Raw genomic sequence first — 19,982 nt, 5'->3', positions numbered from 1 at the left:
TTTTTTCATGATTTAATTACACGTGGTGGAAAGTAAGCAGAGATATAAAGTGCAATATCTCATGAACGAAACCAGCACAAATGTAAATTTTTGCGGCACAAATCAACTATTATTTAAATGACATGGGGTGGAAAGTGGTATTAGATGAGGCCAAATGTGCTAAAATATAAAGTGCAATAGCTCTGAAACGAAACCAGCACAAAAGAATGGTGTATTTTTTCACAATTTAATTACATAGGGTGGAAAGTGGGCAGAGATTGAGGTCACCGGCTAAAATTTAAAGTGCATATCTCAGAAATTAAACTGGCACAAATATTATTTTTTGCAGAACTAACGACCCAGCCCGGTTTCATGTCTTTTGGATGTTGGATTGTATGTAATTTACCCAGGAATAAATCAAATTAAATATGCATAGCGTAAATCGTAATTGCGTAAATCGTAATTGTAGTACACTGGATGTAGTACACTGGAAAATCATACAGAAAATTTGAACTTATAAATACAAAGCGTAATTGTTTTTTCGTAAAATGGGCTGAACATGGGCGTAACATTGGCGTTCCATGGGTGTATATGAAAATGTCTCTCTAATCCCAGTGTAATTCTATAAAGATTTTCGCACTGCAGATATCATTTTTTCTCGCTAACTAAAAGGTGGCAAGATTTTCTCAAAACACACAAAATAATTATAACCCTAACAGATAAATACATATTTACGTAAATATAGGTGAATATAAGATGCTCAATCCAGAAAGCAGCATAATGTGAGTTCTATTGGCTGCAGGATTTTAATTTTAATGTGCTCTCCCTGCTAACTTCGCTCTAAGGAATACTCCAATACTTTTAATAGAAGCAATCTCACCACTCGCAGGGACTGCCCCTTTTTTACTATCATCCCACTGGGGCAGCCTTGCGAGAGTCGGCTAGAAAAAGTGGCTTTGAGCAGGCGAAGTTTATATCATTGAGCCCATAGTGTAGTGTTTGTGCTGTTTAAATCTCCGTTCTAAGGCTTTTCATTTTAGAGTTATTAACAATTTAATTAAATTGTTACTAAAAACAAAAAGACATAGGGCTAGATGATTGAAAGTTCTCTGGGCTGGCGAGATTACTAACAGCCAAAAGACATGAAACCGTGCTGGTTTGTTAGTACAGTGTTAGTGCCGTTTAAATCTCTGTTCTAATAAACCAGCCTGGTATCAATTCCATTGTTGTAGGGGGCTGGGTGAGATCACAGTCTGGGAAAAACAATCACATTTTTTTTTTACAAATAAAAGCAGCATAAATTGTAATGTTTAAGGCACAAACAAAACACAATTATTTTTTTATTTGTGCTGATTGTAAGGGGGGGGGGGGGGCAGCTTCACAGAGCCATTTCCTGTCCATAGGGTCTTTAAAAGAGATACCTTTGAAATTGTTTCCCAAAAGTTCCACTCTAGACGTACATAAAGGAAACATCTTCTTGCATTCAGGAGCTGGATTGAAAGGAAGACCAGGTCTGGACCATTCCTTGGTAATGATTTAAGTTATAGCCTCAGGAACCGGAAAAACCTCTGGAATCTTAACAGACAGTTTAAAAATCAAATTGCTTAGTGGATTTTGCTTCCATAGGCTTAGGATCTTGTACCCCTAAGGTACTTGACACCTTTTTTAAGAGAGTTCTAAGATGTTCAACTTTAAACATTCAGAATCTTGATCTGAATCTGCCTCTTGATAGTCAGAAAGTACTTCTCCCTCAGAAGACGGATCTGAGGAGAAAGAATCTGAGTCTGTAAGTAATTTTTAAAAGTTCTGATCTTGAGCGAATCAGAAGTACATGGCAAACCAGAAGAAAGTTGTTTGTCAGAGACTTTTTTGCGCTTACTTGGAGGAGGCATGGCTGCCAACATCTCAGACACAGTAGAGGAAAATGAAGAACTCCTTTGAACTGTACAGAGGTACGACTTAGAATTAGATTAATTAGAACTGTACAGAGGTACGACTTAGAATTAGATTAATTAGAATGCATCATGTGATCCATACATGGAGTAATAGGATATTGTTTAAAAACTATACATTTAAATAATTGCTCAGGGGATCTAACCTGTAAAGGATCCACATTACTGGGGACAGTACCAGAACGCACCTTAACAATAAAGCACTAATAGCAGACAGAGGAATTGCTTATAATATATAAGTATAATATAAAAGGAGACCAAACATGAGCAAATAAACAAGGACCTAAAGGGTTAAGTCTGATTGCAATAAAGGAGAGAAATGTAGTAACATGCACCAAACAAACCCCAGGCACTTGAAAATCAAGAGATTTTTACCCTCTTCCTGAGCCACTGTGAGACAGCTAGAGCGATTACTTCCAAAGTGCGCTGAGGAAAAAGGAGGAAGGCGGGCTCTTGAGCGGCAGGAAAAAAACTTTATCCGCTTCCCCGCTGAACAAAACAGCAGTGCTGAGGGGCAAAGAAGGGTAAGGAGTACTCTACCCAATCAACTTGAGCACTGCAAAAGTAATGTGGACCGGCTTCCCATCTGTTAAGTAACAAGTCAGTGCCCACAAAAAATGACAGGCAAACTTGAGACTTTAAAGGGACAGTCAACACCAGAATTGTTATTGTTTAAGAATATAGATAATCCCTTTATTACCTATACCTCAAGTTTGCATAACCATCACGGTTATATTAATATACTTTTGACCTCTATGATTACCTTGTATCTAAACCTCTGCAGACTGCACTGCTTATTTCAGTTCTTTTGAGAAACTTGCATTTTAGCCAATCCGTGCCCTCTCATAAATAACTCAAACAGGCATGAACATAATGTTATCTATATGGCATACATGAACTAAAGTGCTCTAGCTGTGAAAAACTGTCAAATGCGTTCAGATAAAAGGCGGCCTTCAAGGCCTTAGAAATTAGCATTTGAGCCTACCTATATTTAGCTTTTAACTAAGAATAACAAAAGAACAAAGCAAATTTGATGATAAAATTAAAAGTAAATTGGAAAGTTGTTTAAAATTGCATGTCCTATTTGAATCATGAAAGTTTAATTTTGACTAGACTGTCCCTTTAACCGCTGCCTGCATAAAAAAACAAAATTCAGAAGCACCTCAATTCTTCACCCACCTACTGGGAAGCAAAGTATAGACTGACATATCAGTGAGGTGATAGGGATGCAGTGCTCTTGAAAGTTTAAGAGAAATTCTGCCTCCCCTAGTGGCTAGGAAGTGAATTCCATGCGTAATGGATTGTGAAATCTCATCACCTTATGAAAGAAATCCCCAATGTATTACAGATAAATATAAAAACAATACAATTTTATTTTATTGAGAATTATTGGTTCCCATCATATTTTCTTTAATGTATAGTAAACTGTAAAATAAAATCAAATTATATCACTTCACAATAAATATGGTAAAATAGACTTTGCTCACAGCAATGTAAAAACAATCAAGCAAGTGATTAATGTAAAAAGCGATCTAGCTTTCTTTGTATGTTTTCAAAGGAATCTTTCCCCATGTAGTCAATGTGTCCCTGTTCCCACATCTGGCGTTCATCTTCAGTTCTTGGCTGTTCTTCTGTCTCTTGGATAGATAACTCAGAAACTGAATGGGCAAGCTCCCCCTGAAGTAAATTGCAAAACAGACATGTTACTATATGTTGAAGTGTAAGCACATTTCACCAACACATTTTTACCTAGATATATGCATTTGAAGTAGTTGTGATACATTTTAACCTCTTAAGGACATATGACGGAATTTTTCCGTCATAAAACAATTGAGCAAACTGAAAGCTGTGTCCTTAAAGGGTTAAGGTGGAACTGTGTGTACTGTGAAACTTGGATTTGAATACTGCAAGTAAGCACTGCAGTGTGAAAAGGAATAGTCTAATCAAAATTAAACTTTCATGATTCAGAGAGAGCATTCAATTTTAAGCAACTTTCTAATTTACTCCTATTATCATTTTTTCTTTGTTCTCTTGGTTTCTTTATCTGAAAAAGCAAGCTTAGGAGCCAGCCCATTTTTGGTTCAGCAACTGGGTAGCGCTTGCTGATTGGTGGCTACATTTAAACACCAATCAGCATGCGCTACCCAGGTGCTGAACCAAAAATGGGCCGGCTCCTAAGCTTAAAATCTTGCTTTTTCAAATAAAGATACCAAGAGAACGAAGAAATATTGATAATAAGAGTAAATTAGAAAGTTGCTTAAAATTGCATTCTCTAGCTGAATCATGGAAGTTTAATCTTTACTAGACTATCCCTTAGTTAAGTAATTACATAACAATTACAAGTATGCTACACATGATCATACACACATTTTATATTTAAAACAAACACATACATAACTGTAATGGCAAAAAGCTATAATGCAACTTACATGTGTCAGAGCATTTTATTTTAAATTCTAGTCCTAAAGCCTGTGTACACGGGCTATTTTTTGCAGTACAGCAGTCCCATCCCTTACTCTCTCTCTATCCCCCCAATCTTTTGCTCTCTCTTTCTCCCCTCTCTTTTGCTCTCTCTTTCTCCCCTCTCTTTTGCTCTCTCTCTCTCCCCTCTCTTTTGCTCTCTCTCTCTCCCCCCTCACTTTTGCTCTCTCTCTCCCCCTCTCTTTTGCGCTCTCTCTCCCCCTCACTTTTGCTCTCTCTCCCCCCTCTCTTTGCTCTCTCCCCCTCTCTCTTTTACTCTCTCTCTCCCCCCTCTCTTTTGCTCTCTCCCCCACTCTTTTGTGCTCTCTCCCCCCTCTCTTTTGTGCTCTCTCCCCCCTCTCTTTTGTGCTCTCTCTCCCCCCTCTCTTTTGCACTCTCTCTCCCCCCACTCTTTTGCGCTCTCTCTCCCCCCTCTCTTTTGCACTCTCTCCCCATCTCTTTTGCTCTCTCTCTTTCCCCCCTCTCTTTTGCTCTCTCTCTCCCCTACTCTTTTGCGCTCTCTCCCCCCTCTCTTTTGTGCTCTCTCCCCCCCTCTCTTTTGTGCTCTCTCCCCCCTCTCTTTTGCGCTCTCTCCCCCCTCTCTTTTGCGCTCTCTCCCGATCTCTTTTGCGCTCTCTCCCCGCTCTTTTTTGCGCTCTCCCCCCCTCTCTTTTGCGCACTCTCCCCCTCTCTTTTGTGCACTCTTCCCCTCTCCCCCCTCTCTTTTGTGCTCTCTTCCCCATCTCTTTTGCTGTCTCTCTCCCCCCCTCTCTTTTGCTGTCTCTCTCCCTCCTCTCTTTTGCTGTCCCTCTCCCCCCTCTCTTTTGCTGTCTCTCTCCCCCCTCTCTTTTGCTGACTCTCTCCCCCCTCTCTTTTGTGCTCCCTCCCCCCTGTTTTGTGCTCTCTCCCCCCTCTCTCTTGCTGTCTCTCTCCCCCCTCTCTTTAGCTGTCTCTCTCTCCCCTCTCTTTTGCTGTCTCTCTCCCCCCCTCTTTTGCTGTCTCTCTCCCCCCTCTCTTTTGCTGTCTCTCTCCCTCCTCTCTTTTGCTGTCTCTCTCCCTCCTCTCTTTTGCTGTCTCTCTCCCTCCTCTCTTTTGCTGTCTCTCTCCCCCCTCTCTTTTGCTTTCTCTCTCCCCCTCTCTTTTGCTGTCTCTCTCCCCCTCTCTCTTTTGCTGTCTCTCTCTCCCTCTCTCTATCCACCCTCTTCTGCTCTTTCTATCCTGGCATCTGGCCCCGCCAGGCCCCACACGTGCCACGCCCACACCACGTCCGACCACGTTGCACCCGCCCACGCCACACCCGACCGGCCACGCCCACTACGCATCCGCCAGCCACGCCCACTCTACCACACGACGCCAGGTCAGTTGGAAGGCCAGGTGTGTTTGTCCTTGCGCGCAGTCTCTACAAACACACTTGGCCTTTTATTATATAGGATGTGTGTGTTTAATCCCTGCACTTCTGAACACATCTTTTTAGCTAATGAGAAGAGATATATATGTATAGCCACCAATTACCAGCTTGCTCCCAGTAGTGTAGTACTGGTCCTGAATCATTAAAGGGACAGTCAAGTCAAAATAGGGCATGTAAGTTTAAACAACTTTCCAATTTACTTTTATTACCAATTTTGCTTTGTTCTCTTGGTATTCTTAGTTGAAAGCTAAATCTAGGAGGTATATATGCTAATTTCTTAGACCTTGAAGGCCACCTATAATCTGAAAGCAGTTTTTCACCACTAGAGGGCGTTAGTTCATGTGTTCCATATAGATAACATTGAGCTCAGGCTCCTGATTGGCTAAAAATGCAAGTCTGTCAAAAGAACTGAAATAAGGGGGCAGTTTGCAGAGCCATAGATACAAGGTAATCACAGAGGTAAAAAGTATATTATTATAACTGTGTTAGTTATGCAAAATTGGGGAATGGGTAATAAAGGGATTATCTACCTTTTTAAACAACAAAAATTCTGGTGTTTACTGTCCCTTTAAGTTTAATTTGGACTCATGTCTCTTTAAACTGAACTTGTTTTATCTAGTAGCAAAGCTATGTTTCTGAGTGCTTTTAATGTTGCATGCCTTATAACACCATACCTATTATACTGCTGAAAGCTGGTAATCCTTACTATTCAGGGTGGATATTTAGATAGAGCTGCTAACATACATCACATGCTACAGAGAATGTACCGCTGTAAAAAATGCTATAACGCCAGCCTTGTACTTTGTTGTTGTTTTTTTAAATAAATTTTTTATTGAGGTTTTCATGTAAGCATACAGACAGTTATCATCAGCACGTTATAAAACAAAGCGCAACAACAATTTACAGTGTACATCTAAAATAAACATGCAAGGACTACACCTGTTCCTATAGTATCTCATACATTTAGTGCAAGGACATATCAAATGCCTCACTATATATTCACAATCAAATCTGTAGCCATACACAAAGGTTTAAATTAAATATTCGAAAGATGAACCTCATGTTTTCCCATTTTGCCTATGTTTTGAATTTGTGTAACTTGAAACTCATAGCTATGGTATAACGATCATATTTTAAGTAGATATATATAGAATTAACAAGTAAGTGTTTCAGAACAAAACATAACTCAACCTTAAAGTTACCTAAAGCGTTTTTACCTATTTCTACTAATTGTAGGATAGAGTATATAACCCCAAACCAAATGCAAGCCACTTTTTGGGCTTATAGACACGACTGGATGCCTCATTGTGGGGGATATTGCTCAAATAGCATACCTACTCTTGGGTGTGTTGCTATAGTAAGTGATATATTTATAGATATGTATATGTATGTGAGGAAAACTAATTAAGACTTGTATATATTAGTAAACAATCATCACTTTTAAGTACACATGGGCATTATGTTTCCCAGCAAAGCAGGTCTCATTTTGTATGAGTGGTATGGCAAAAAATATAAGTAGAAATTATTAGATTTAAGATTTTAAGCTGATCCGTTTTGCTAAACTAGGTAAGAAAAATAAAGTTAACATTCTGTTACAAGTTACTGTTGAAAAAATAATTAGAGTTGCGGTATAGGCTAGATAAACCGATTAATTAGTCCTCCTATACTAGGAGGCATATTATATAGGGAGGGGGGGGTGGGCATTTAGGTATGGTAGGTAGCAAAGACTAGTAATCGAGTTGTTGAGATCTTTGGGGATAACAAATAGTAAGAAATGTCCTAATGTAACCGCAATAAGAGAAAAAAAAAAGAACAATATACATTTTTTTTTTATCGGAGAAATATTAGGGCAATTAGCTATTATGCAGAGGGCAGTATATGCCCCTATCAGAATCCATTAGAGCCTGGGCCTTTCAGGAGTGCAAGGTAGTGATAATAAAATAGGAGAGGGTAAGGTTGGTAGGAGAAAACAGGTGCAGCTCCAGAGTAAAGACCTGGGGTTTGAGCTTAAAAATAATATAATGGAGTCACCCTATTTAATCTGTCTTGCAGAAACAGTAGTGCCAGAGTACTATAAAAGGGGGGAGGTGGAGCATGATTTGGTAGCTGGACATGGGAGTTATAGTGGTTTATACAAATACAGGGTCATTGTATGGTTTATTATTTAAGAGGCATTGATTCAAGGGAGGAAAGCATAATTCTGTCATTATATAAAGCCCTAGTAAGACCTCACCTTGAGTTTGGAGTGCAGTTCTGGGGACCGATTGCTAAAAAAGATATTGCAGAACTAGAAAAAGTTCAGAGAAGGACCACAAAGCTAATAAGGGGATTGGAGAAATTAACCTATGAGGAGAGGCTAGCCAAACTGGGTCTGTTCTCTTTAGAAAAAAGGCGCTTGAGAGGTGACATGATTACTTTATATAAATATATTCAAGGCCCATATACAGAGATGGCAGAAGCTCTTTTTATTCCAAGAAAATTGTTTCTGACAAGAGGTCATAATTTAAGGTTGGAGGAAAGGAGATTTAATCTCCTGCAACGGAAACGTTTTTTCACTGTAAGAGCAATAAAATTGTGGAACTCATTACCAAAGGAGGTAGTGAATGCCAATACCATAGATACATTTAAAAATAGTCTGGATAAATTTCTGTATATAAACAAAATTCATGGATATGATTGCTAGTATTAAATGGGTCACATTTTAATGGGGTTATTTAAGCTTAACTGGAGCTTTTTGTAAGTATTTTAGATTTGTATAGGTTGAACTCGATGGACTTCAGTCTTTTTTCAACCTTATCTACTATGTATTATAGCAGGTATGAATATATATATATATATAAGTGCCATCGGGTAGAGAATGTACTCACCTTGTATGTGTTTTCTACAAATTAAAATATTAGAGGCTAACGGCTTGACTTAAATTAGATAGTAATGAGGTAGGAGCATTTAGTGTTATTAGTGTGTATAACTGGTTGCATGCTAAGTGCAACACCAATAAGTGGGTAAAGCAAATATTCCGAAATAGGGACAATCTGTAGGTGTATTGTGCTACTATACCTGTTTCTATATTGATAGGTTTAATATAGCATGGCCTTTGTTAGCATAAGGAAAAATATAGATGTAGCTATGCTGTGTTAAAAAGAAAGAACACGAAAATTATATTTCTTCTATTCTCATATTTATATCCCGCTTACTGGGCATGGGCCCTATACCCAGCAATGGGGTATCTAATCTGCTAGCAGATATCTATGGTTAAAGGAGAGGAAAATATAGTAAATTCCATGGGTTTTGGACAGTATTAAATTTACAGGTTAAGATACCACAGATAATACCATGCTATTTAGGGAGCACAGGTAGGTAAATACAGTTACTCTAGTGACATATTGGGGACAAAAAGGTTAAGGTGGCAAACCTTGTCTTAAACTCCTTTACATCTCTAGAGCTAGGGCATTATAGGCAGGGTGATGGACACTCTCCAAGTAAGGTATACATATCAGATGAGAGAGAAGCTATCAATAATAAATACCAGATGCCGATTCCAGATGTCTGAGGAGTATTACTGTAGTTTCCAGTAATGCTCAGAGTCTATGCTTATAAATATGTTTATGGGGAACAAATCTCCATTCCCAGGACAGGGAGTCTCGAGGAAGATAGGAATGACTGAGGCTGCAAAATCACATAAGTTTGCTGTACAGTTCAAGTTGTAGCTGAACTTTGACTCCCCTCTAGTGGCAGCAAATGGCAATTACATCTACTATCGGGATATCTTATTGTTAATCTAACACACAAAGCATATACAGATAACACACCTATAAACCCATTAAACAGTGTAATATTCATTTGTAGAATGTATAACCTTAAGTCAAACATGAATATATTTAGGCACATCATATAACATTTATCCTTATTCGTAAACAAACAACCAAGATCAAAGTGAGTATCCCATACTGGCTAGGGAACTAATGCATCCAACATTGCTGCCATCATAAAAGGTTCCCAGTGCTGAGAGATATCTGCATCTTAAATATTGAAGCAGAGGCAAAGGGTTTTCACTATGCAGTCTCAGTTAGTAAAATGAGACTACTGTAGTATCCTTATGATTCATTCTTTAACCTATACCTTTGGCAAGTTTTATATGAAGGGGGGTCCCTGTAAACCCGTGGTAGAATTTCAATAAGGCACTTGTTTGACTCAGGTCTGCAAAATAAAGGGCGTTGATCCAAACATGAAGGGAGAAACATGGGGCAATCATGTGTGCCGATCTAGATGTACTCGCGTCCACCCTCTCCTGGGGCCAGATTTCGCTCTCTCTTCCTCGCATGGTTAAAAGGTCAGTTTTTGTGCAGGCCCCTTTGAAGACTCACTGCACTCGGTATCGATATCTTGGTGCCAGATTAGTTGTGGGGGATCGCACCATATAGGCGAGACTACAAATGTTGCCTCCGATTGCACAGGAGTGATATGTGGGCTCAAGGTACTCCCCACTTTTAAATCCTCCGGTACAGATGTTAGAGACCTGGCATCTGACAATCGCTCAGGCCTACAGAGCAGTTGGTCTAGTGCAGGTCTGTTTGGGAGAATATTTGAGTTCTTCTGAGCTGTGTGCACCAATGTGATGCGGCTTCTAGTACCTTGTTCTGGGTCGGTACGGAAAATTTCCTGAGTTGGTGGGGGCATTTAGGTGATTAGAATGGATGTGAGGCTATCCTTAAGGCCCTGGAAATGCGCATTAATGTGCTGTTGGACCTGTTGTTCCCAGACTCCCAATGCCTCCATAATGATGATGTCGTTTAAGTAAGAGATGCTTTTAGATAGATATCTTGGTCAGATAGCAGCAGCATGTAAATCTTTTAGGGAAACAGTTATAGCTCCTGTTCTTTCCCTGATTAGGTAACGTTAGATATTGTCTTTGCCATCAGGATTCTCAGAAGAGTAAGATATGGCATTCCGGACCCATATGCAGGATAGTAGATCTCACCAGATGGCGTTATTAACGAGCGTATAATGGCTGTAGATCCTTAGAATGGTATGTCCCTGTTCCTCCCGAAGGGTTGGGAGTGCTTTAAAGATTCTTAGCAGTGTATTCAGAAGAAAATAGCTTATTTTAATGGGTTTATTCAAGTATATACCGGGAGCTTCATAAAAACATGTCTTCATAAAAACATGCTGCGATAGTTGGCTCCTCCCCCCAGCCTTGTACTTTGAATGTACACATCCAAACACACACCACGTTGATTTCTTTTTATAGACTTTTATGACACAATATATGATAAAAACAGGGGGTGTCGTGTGAATTTAAAACAGTCACCCAGGTTTGCCCGAGCAATTTATGGTAATTTATTAAAGAGACAAACACCTAATTTTGAGACAGAAAGACTTATATGTGATTCGCATTATAATTCCTCAGATTGTAATTGCAACATTAAACTAACTCTTTGGGTTGTTACAGAAATACCAAGCCTGGAAAAAAACAACATAGGAATGGATCCTATGGAACTATCAAACTATGTTGCTACACTAGATCAAAAGGTAGATCAGTTAAATGTAGGTCTTAGGGAGCTGCAGGTAGAGAATCAAACACTTAGAAAGATTATTCATTAAACCTGTGCACTCCCAGTCTGAAATGATTAATGAACCACCTGTAAGTCCGCCAGAAAAGTTTTCTGGAGACAGGAAACAATTCAGGCAATTTTTGAATTCTTGTATTTTATTCATTACATTGAAAGCTAAAACTTTTACTACTGATAAAATAAAGGTACTAACGGTCATTTCTTACCTTAGGGGTGAGCCCAGGGCATGGGCGGATACCCTGTTTGAACAAAATGACCCAATACTTAACTCTATTGATGATTTCTTCAAAGCCCTATCTTCCTTATATGAGGATCCACACAAACAACTAACAGCTGATAACAAGTTAAGATCACTCAGACAGCAAAAGAGGGCAGTTGAAGATTACATTTCAGAATTCAAAATCTGGCAACAAGATTCAGGTTGGAACCAGATTTCCTTAAGAAATCAATTTAGGATTGGTTTATCAGAGTTAGAATAGATTTACCAGAAAATCTAGAACAATTAATGCAGCTATCAATTAAAATTGACCACAGACTCAGGGAAAGAAAGTTAGAAAAGACTTCCCATGACACACATACAAAAACCACAGACACTAGACTACCAATACACGCGCAACAGTCAGCAGATGAACCAATAGACATCAGTGTAATTAGAGGTCCCTTGTCTCCAGAGGAAAAATTAAGACGTAGGACAAACCATCTCTGTCTTTATTGTGGTTCTAAGGAACACGAGGTGACAGCCTGCCCAAGTCTCAAGAAACAAAAGAAGGGTAAGCCAGATATACCATATTCTGCATCATTGCTTCCCAACTCAGAATTAACTAACTGTTTACTCCCTATCTCTTTACAGTGGGATCACCATGTCTTCCACTCTAAAGCAGTCATAGATTCCAGAGCCTTCTCCTGTTACATTGACACTGACTTTGTAAAATGAAATAAAATTCCCCTTATTGCAAAAAATAAACCTGTTATGGTGCGCCTTATTGATGGTAAACAGTTAGAAACAGGACCTATAACTCATCAAACAATTCCAATACTGGTGTCCACACACACTTCACACAGGGAATACATTTCGTTTGATGTGTTACACTCTCCTATTTTTCCTATTGTGTTGGGCTTACATTGGTTACAGATACATCAACCTACAATTGAATGGGCAACTAGTAAAATTGTTTTTAACTCAGAATATTGTAAATCTACATGCATTCCCCAAATACCAATATTAGCCGTAACAGAATCTATACTCCCAGTAGAGTACCATGATCTCAGACATGTTTTCAGTAAAAAGGAGGCAGAAAATTTGCCTCCCCATCGCCCGTATGACTGTCCAATAGAATTGATCCCAGGATCTGATATTCCTTACGGACATATTTTTCCACTTTCTGAACCAGAATTATTGAATTTAAAAACTTATATAAATGAAAACTTAAGAAAAGGCTTTATAAGACCCTCTACCTCCCCGGCGGGAGCGGGAATATTTTTCGTGAGGAATAAAGATCAAACTCTACGTCCCATAGTAAACTATAGGGAATTAAACAAAAGAACACTCAAAGATCGATACCCGCTACCCCTGATTCCAGAGCTTATTGAGAGGCTAAAAGGTGCATCCATCTTCACTAAGCTCGATTTAAGATTCGCCTATAACCTCATACGAATTAGACCAGGTGATGAGTGGCTAACCGCTTTTAGAACAAGGTATGGTCTGTATGAATATACAGTCATGCCTTTCGGGCTATGTAATGCCCCAGCCACGTTTCAGAGATTTATAAATGACATTTTTAGGGACTTACTAGACACATCTATGGTAATATATTTAGATGACATACTAATATATTCATCTAATTATCAGGAACATGTTAAACACGTTTGTGCAGTTCTACACAGATTACAAGCAGTTTGCCAAGCTTGAAAAATGTATTTTCCATACACAAAATATTACATTTTTGGGATATCATATAACTCCTAGTGGCATATCAATGTAAACTAATAAAATTCAGGTTATCCTTGATTGGCCCAGACCAAAGAATAAACGTGACATACAAAAGTTCCTCGGTTTTTCTAATTTTTACCGAAAATGTATTAAACATTTCACTGGTATAACAAAACCCTTGACAAATCTCACAAAGTCAAGTATTCCATTTAATTGGACACCAGAGACTGAACAAGTTTTTCAGTTTTTAAAAACAATTTTTACCACAGCACCAATTCTTAGATACCCAGACCCCAAACTCCAATATATTTTGGAAGTCGACGCTTCACAATATGCAATTGGTGCCATACTTTCCCAAAGAGCTTCTCCTCAAGAACCTATGCATCCATTAGCTTTCTACTCACGAGTGTTAACATCTTCTGAACTCAATTATCACGTAGGCGAGAAGGAATTACTAGCCATGAAAGCAGCTTTGGAACATTGGAGGCATCTCCTTGAGGGAACTACAATTCCTATACAGATCTTTACTGATCATAGGAATTTGCAATACCTGAAAACCCATCAAACCCTCACTTCTACAGGCAGTGCAGAATTATTAGGCAAATTAGTATTTTGACCACATCATCCTCTTTATGCATGTTGTCTTACTCCAAGCTGTATAGGCTCGAAAGCCTACTACCAATTAAGCATATTAGGTGATGTGCATCTCTGTAATGAGAAGGGGTGTGGTCTAATGACATCAACACCCTATATCAGGTGTGCATAATTATTAGGCAACTTCCTTTCCTTTGGCAAAATGGGTCAAAAGAAGGACTTGACAGGCTCAGAAAAGTAAAAAATAGTGAGATATCTTGCAGAGGGATGCAGCACTCTTAAAATTGCAAAGCTTCTGAAGCGTGATCATCGAACAATCAAGCGTTTCATTCAAAATAGTCAACAGGGTCACAAGAAGTGTGTGGAAAAACCAAGGCGCAAAATAACTGCCCATGAACTGAGAAAAGTCAAGCGTGCAGCTGCCAAGATGCCACTTGCCACCAGTTTGGCCATATTTCAGAGCTGCAACATCACTGGAGTGCCCAAAAGCACAAGGTGTGCAATACTCAGAGACATGGCCAAGGTAAGAAAGGCTGAAAGACGACCACCACTGAACAAGACACACAAGCTGAAACGTCAAGACTGGGCCAAGAAATATCTAAAGACTGATTTTTCTAAGGTTTTATGGACTGATGAAATGAGAGTGAGTCTTGATGGGCCAGATGGATGGGCCCGTGGCTGGATTGGTAAAGGGCAGAGAGCTCCAGTCCGACTCAGACGCCAGCAAGGTGGAGGTGGAGTACTGGTTTGGGCTGGTATCATCAAAGATGAGCTTGTGGGGCCTTTTCGGGTTGAGGATGGAGTCAAGCTCAACTCCCAGTCCTACTGCCAGTTTCTGGAAGACACCTTCTTCAAGCAGTGGTACAGGAAGAAGTCTGCATCCTTCAAGAAAAACATGATTTTCATGCAGGACAATGCTCCACCACACGCGTTCAAGTACTCCACAGCGTGGCTGGCAAGAAAGGGTATAAAAGAAGAAAATCTAATGACATGGCCTCCTTGTTCACCTGATCTGAACCCCATTGAGAACCTGTGGTCCATCATCAAATGTGAGATTTACAAGGAGGGAAAACAGTACACCTCTCTGAACAGTGTCTGGGAGGCTGTGGTTGCTGCTGCACGCAATGTTGATGGTGAACAGATTAAAACAATGACAGAATCCATGGATGGCAGGCTTTTGAGTGTCCTTGCAAAGAAAGGTGGCTATATTGGTCACTGATTTGTTTTTGTTTTGTTTTTGAATGTCAGAAATGTATATTTGTGAATGTTGAGATGTTATATTGGTTTCACTGGTAAAAATAAATAATTGAAATGGGTATATATTTGTTTTTTGTTAAGTTGCCTAATAATTATGCACAGTAATAGTCACCTGCACACACAGATATCCCCCTAAAATAGCTATAACTAAAAACAAACTAAAAACTACTTCCAAAACTATTCAGCTTTGATATTAATGAGTTTTTTGGGTTCATTGAGAACATGGTTGTTGTTCAATAATAAAATTAATCCTTGCCTAATAATTCTGCACTCCCTGTAGACAAGTCAGATGGAGTCTGTTCTTCTCTAGGTTTTCTTACATCATCACGTACAGACCTGCCTCAAAAATTCTAAAGCAGACATTTTGTCAAGGCTACCCCATAAACCCAGCGACTCTAAGCTCCACGGGACGGTAATTCCTGACAACTGCTTTCAGGATTCCCTTGGAATTCTTTATGAACAAGGAAGAAACTTCCAAAAGGGGCAGCTATTAGATAACACTTTTCCTAAGGATAAGTTAATTAAGCATAACGATGGTTTATTTTATTTCTCAAATAAACTTTATGTACCACCTTCCCGGAGGACTTTATTATTAAACAGTTTGCATAACAACAAACTATCTGGACACCCAGGAATTCATAGAACCATTGAATTAACTAAAAGATCATACTGGTGGCCTAAGATGCAAAAAGACATTAGAACCTATATACAAAGCTGTGAGGTTTGTACTATCTCTAAAACAGAGAAACAAAAACCAATAGGCTACCTACTCTCTCTACCAATACCAGAAAAACCATGGACACACATAGCCACAGATTTTATCGTAGAGCTACCAAACTCTGATAATAACAAAACAATTATGGCGGTAGTTGATTTATTTACCAAGATGTCCCATTTTATCCCTTACCATAAATTACTGACTTCTTTAGAAACCGCCAAGTTACTGATTCAACATGTAGTAAAGTTGCATGGACTGCCACTCTCCATAACTACTGACAGGGGATCACAATTTACTTCCCGACTTTGGAAAGAATTATGCACCACTTTGCAAATTGAAAGACGGTTAAGTACTGCCTATCATCCCCAGAGTAACGGGCAATGTGAAAGAACCAACCAATGGTTAGAAGAATACTTAAGGTCTTATGTAACACAACACCAGGATGACTGGTCCTCCCTACTTCCATTGGCTGAGTTTGCTCACAATAACTCCTTTCACACTTCCATCCAAACAACACCTTTTTTTGCCAATTATGGCTTTCATCCCACCTTTCATCTCAATACCCAAATAGACAGTACCTGTCCAGTTGTAACCGATACTACCAATACTATTGCGGAAACGTTTTCCATTCTTTCTGATAATATTAAGACAGCTCAAACTAGACAACAAAACTATTATAATCTACGGAGAAGGCCATCTCCAAATTATGCCCTCGGTGACCTAGTATGGTTATCAACAAAACATCTACGTTTAACAACTCCAACTAGGAAATTAAATAAGTTTTACATTGGACCTTTTTCCATCATTAAAGTTGTAAACAGCAATGCGGTCACTCTCGATCTACCTTCCCAATATAAGATACACCCTACATTTCATGTAAGTTTATTGAAGCCTTACATTGCCCTTAGAGGGGCTACAACACATCCTGCTCATCAACCACCGCTTGTACCTGATAGAGAATTTGAAGTACAAAGTATCCTTGATTCAAGGATGGTTTCTGGAAGATTACAATATCTCATCCGATGGAAGGGCTACTCCTCAGAGGAAGATTCCTGGGAACCTTCGGCCAACTTGTCAGCTCCACGTTTGGTCTCCCTCTTCCATAGACGAAATCCGGACCGTCCGCATCCTTGAACCACGGAGTGGTTCATTTTTGGGGGGGCCCTCTGTCACAGTACTGTCTCTTTAAGTGAGGTTTTGCTTTAGCCTCATTCTCAATTTTGCCTCCTTTATAAGCAATGCTGCCTTTAGCCTCATTGCTTGGTATTACCTGGTTGACTCCTGTCAATACTCAGCCCTTCCTCTAAAGCCTTCACACTTATGCTTGCAAATATACTTTTGCTTTTAGTCTTACTGCACTCCTCTCTCAGACTTGAGACTTACCGCTTCAACTTCGGACTTTCCTGCAGAATCTCTTACAGCCGCAATACTAACTTTCCTGGCTGTGTTACTGAACGGGTCTTCAGCGGAACTTCCTCTGACGTCACGGGCGGCCGCTCCAGCATCCTCCCTGCTTCCACGCTCACGCCGAGACTGCTCAGCTTGTCACATCGGACATAAGAGCCTGATTACCCCTGTGAATCCACGACCACTCTATCTCTTCACAGCATTCGCATAGGAACTGCATTCTAGACCGTGCTATGTTCCTTGGTAATCCAGTGAGCCATAAGACTTATTTCCTATCATATTCTCCATGCATATTTCTTATGTTTCTGCCATACCATTTATATATCATAATGAGTGTAGGGGAGTAACGGTTAATATTATATTAAACTTCTTGTATTTATTACCATTGTTTCACAGGTTAACAATGGTAATTTATTAAAGAGACAAACACCTAATTTTGAGACAGAAAGACTTATATGTGATTCGCATTATAATTCCTCAGATTGTAATTGCAACATTAAACTAACTCTTTGGGTTGTTACAAAAAGCTTGATATCTATGGAATGCAGAGGTTCAAATGAAACCCCTTGAAGAACTTTAAGAACTAAATTTAAACTCCATGGCGGAGCAACAGGTTTAAACACAGGCTTGATTCTAACTAGAGCCTGACAAAATGCCTGAACGTCTGGAACATCTGCCAGACGCTTGTGCAGAAGAATAGACAGAGCAGAAATCTGTCCCTTTAAGGAACTAGCTGACAATCCCTTCTCCAATCCTTCTTGGAGAAAGGATAATATCCTAGGAATCCTGACTTTACTCCATGAGTAACCCTTGGATTCACACCAATGAAGATATTTACACCATATCTTATGATAGATTTTCCTGGTGACAGGCTTTCGAGCCTGAATTAAGGTATCAATGACCGACTCAGAGAAACCACGTTTTGATAAAATCAAGCGTTCAATCTCCAAGCACTCAGCCGCAGAGAAATTAAATTTGGATGTTTGAATGGACCTTGGAGTAGAAGGTCCTGCCTCAGCGGCAGAGTCCATGGTGGAAGGGATGACATATCCACCAGATCTGCATACCAAGTCCTGCGTGGCCACGCAGGTGCTATCAAAATCACCAAAGCTCTCTCCTGCTTGACCTTGGCAATCAGACGAGGGAGGAGAGGAAATGGTGGGAACACATAAGCCAGGCTGAAGGACCAGGGCACTGCTAGAGCATCTATCAGCGCTGCCTGGGGATCCCTTGACCTGGACCCGTAACAAGGAAGCTTGGCGTTCTGACGAGACGCCATCAGATCCACTTCTGGTTTGCCCCATAGTTGAATCAGCTAGGCAAATACCTCCAGATGGAGCTCCCACTCCCCCGGATGAAAAGTCTGCCGACTTAGAAAATCCGCCTCCCAGTTCTCTACTCCTGGGATATGGATAGCTGAGAGATGGCAAGAGTGAACCTCTGCCCATAGAATTATCGTTGAAACCTCCAACATTGCCAGGGGGCTTCTTGACCCCCCCTGATGGTTGATATAGGCTACAGTCGTGATACTGTCCGACTGAAATCTGATGAACCTGACCGCAGCTAGTTGAGGCCAAGCCTGGAGAGCATTGAATATCGCTCTCAGTTCCAGAATGTTTATCGGAAGGAGGGCTTCCTCCTGAGTCCACGAACCCTGAGCCTTCAGGGAGTTCCAGACTGCGCCCCAGCCCAGAAGGCTGGCATCTGTCGTGACTATAGTCCACTCTGGCCTGCGGAAACTCATTCCCCTGGACAGATGGACCCGAGAGAACCACCAGAGAAGAGAATCCCTGGTCTCTTGATCCAGATTTAGCAGATGGGACAAATCTGTGTAATCCCCATTCCACTGATTGAGCATGCAAAGTTGCAGTGGTCTGAGATGTAGGCGGGCTGATTACTTCCATACACTGAGCCACTGACGGACGAGAAGTGGAATGAAGAGCACGGCAGGAAGTTAGAAGTTTTGATAACCTGACCTCTGTCAGAAAAATTTTAATTTCTACTGAATCTATCAGTGTTCCTAGGAAGGAAACTCTTGTGAGAGGGGAGAGAGAACTCTTTTCTTCGTTCACCTTCCAGCCGTGAGACTTCAGAAAAGCCAGAACAATGTCCGTATGGGACTTGGCGATTTGAAAAGTCGACGCCTGTATCAGAATGTCGTCTAGGTAAGGAGCCACCGCTATGCCCCGTGGCCTTAGAACCACCAGTAGGGACCCTAGAACCTTCGTAAAGATTCATGGTGCCGTGGCTAACCCGAAGGGAAGAGCCACAAACTGGTAATGCCTGTCTAAGAAGGCGAACCTGAGGAACTGATGATGATCTCTGTGAATCGGAATGTGGAGGTAAGCATCCTTTAAGTCCACGGTAGTCATATATTGACCCTCCTGGATCATAGGGAGGATGGTTCGGATAGTCTCCATCTTGAAGGATGGGACACTGAGAAATTTGTTTAGGATCTTGAGATCCAAGATTGGTCTGAAAGTTCCCTCTTTTTTGGGAACTATAAACAGATTTGAATAGAAGCCCTGCCCCTGTTCCTCCCTTGGAACTGGGTGGATCACTCCCATAACCAGCAGGTCTTGAACACAACGTAAGAATGCCTCTCTCTTTATCTGGTTTACAGATAATTGTGAGAGATGAAATCTCCCCTTTGAAGTCCAGAAGATATCCCTGGGAAACAATCTCTAATGCCCAGGGATCCTGGACG

At 40.3% G+C, this 19,982-nt stretch overlaps 1 protein-coding gene across 3 annotated transcripts in view; it reads right to left on the bottom strand.

The window, feature by feature from the left end:
• Positions 1-3,300: 3,300 nt before the first annotated feature.
• Positions 3,301-19,982, bottom strand: part of GYG2 (glycogenin 2) — a 213,211-nt gene continuing 196,529 nt past the window's right edge. For all 3 annotated transcript variants that reach the window (XM_053706438.1, XM_053706440.1, XM_053706439.1), the window contains exon 10: positions 3,301-3,608. In XM_053706438.1, coding sequence (XP_053562413.1) covers positions 3,447-3,608 — 162 coding nt within the window. In that variant the 3' untranslated portion in view covers positions 3,301-3,446. The remainder of the gene's footprint in view (positions 3,609-19,982) is intronic.

Source organism: Bombina bombina, chromosome 3, assembly GCF_027579735.1.
Source record: "Bombina bombina isolate aBomBom1 chromosome 3, aBomBom1.pri, whole genome shotgun sequence".
In the NCBI taxonomy this organism is placed as follows: domain Eukaryota; kingdom Metazoa; phylum Chordata; class Amphibia; order Anura; family Bombinatoridae; genus Bombina; species Bombina bombina.
This window is presented reverse-complemented; position numbering and strand designations above follow the sequence as displayed.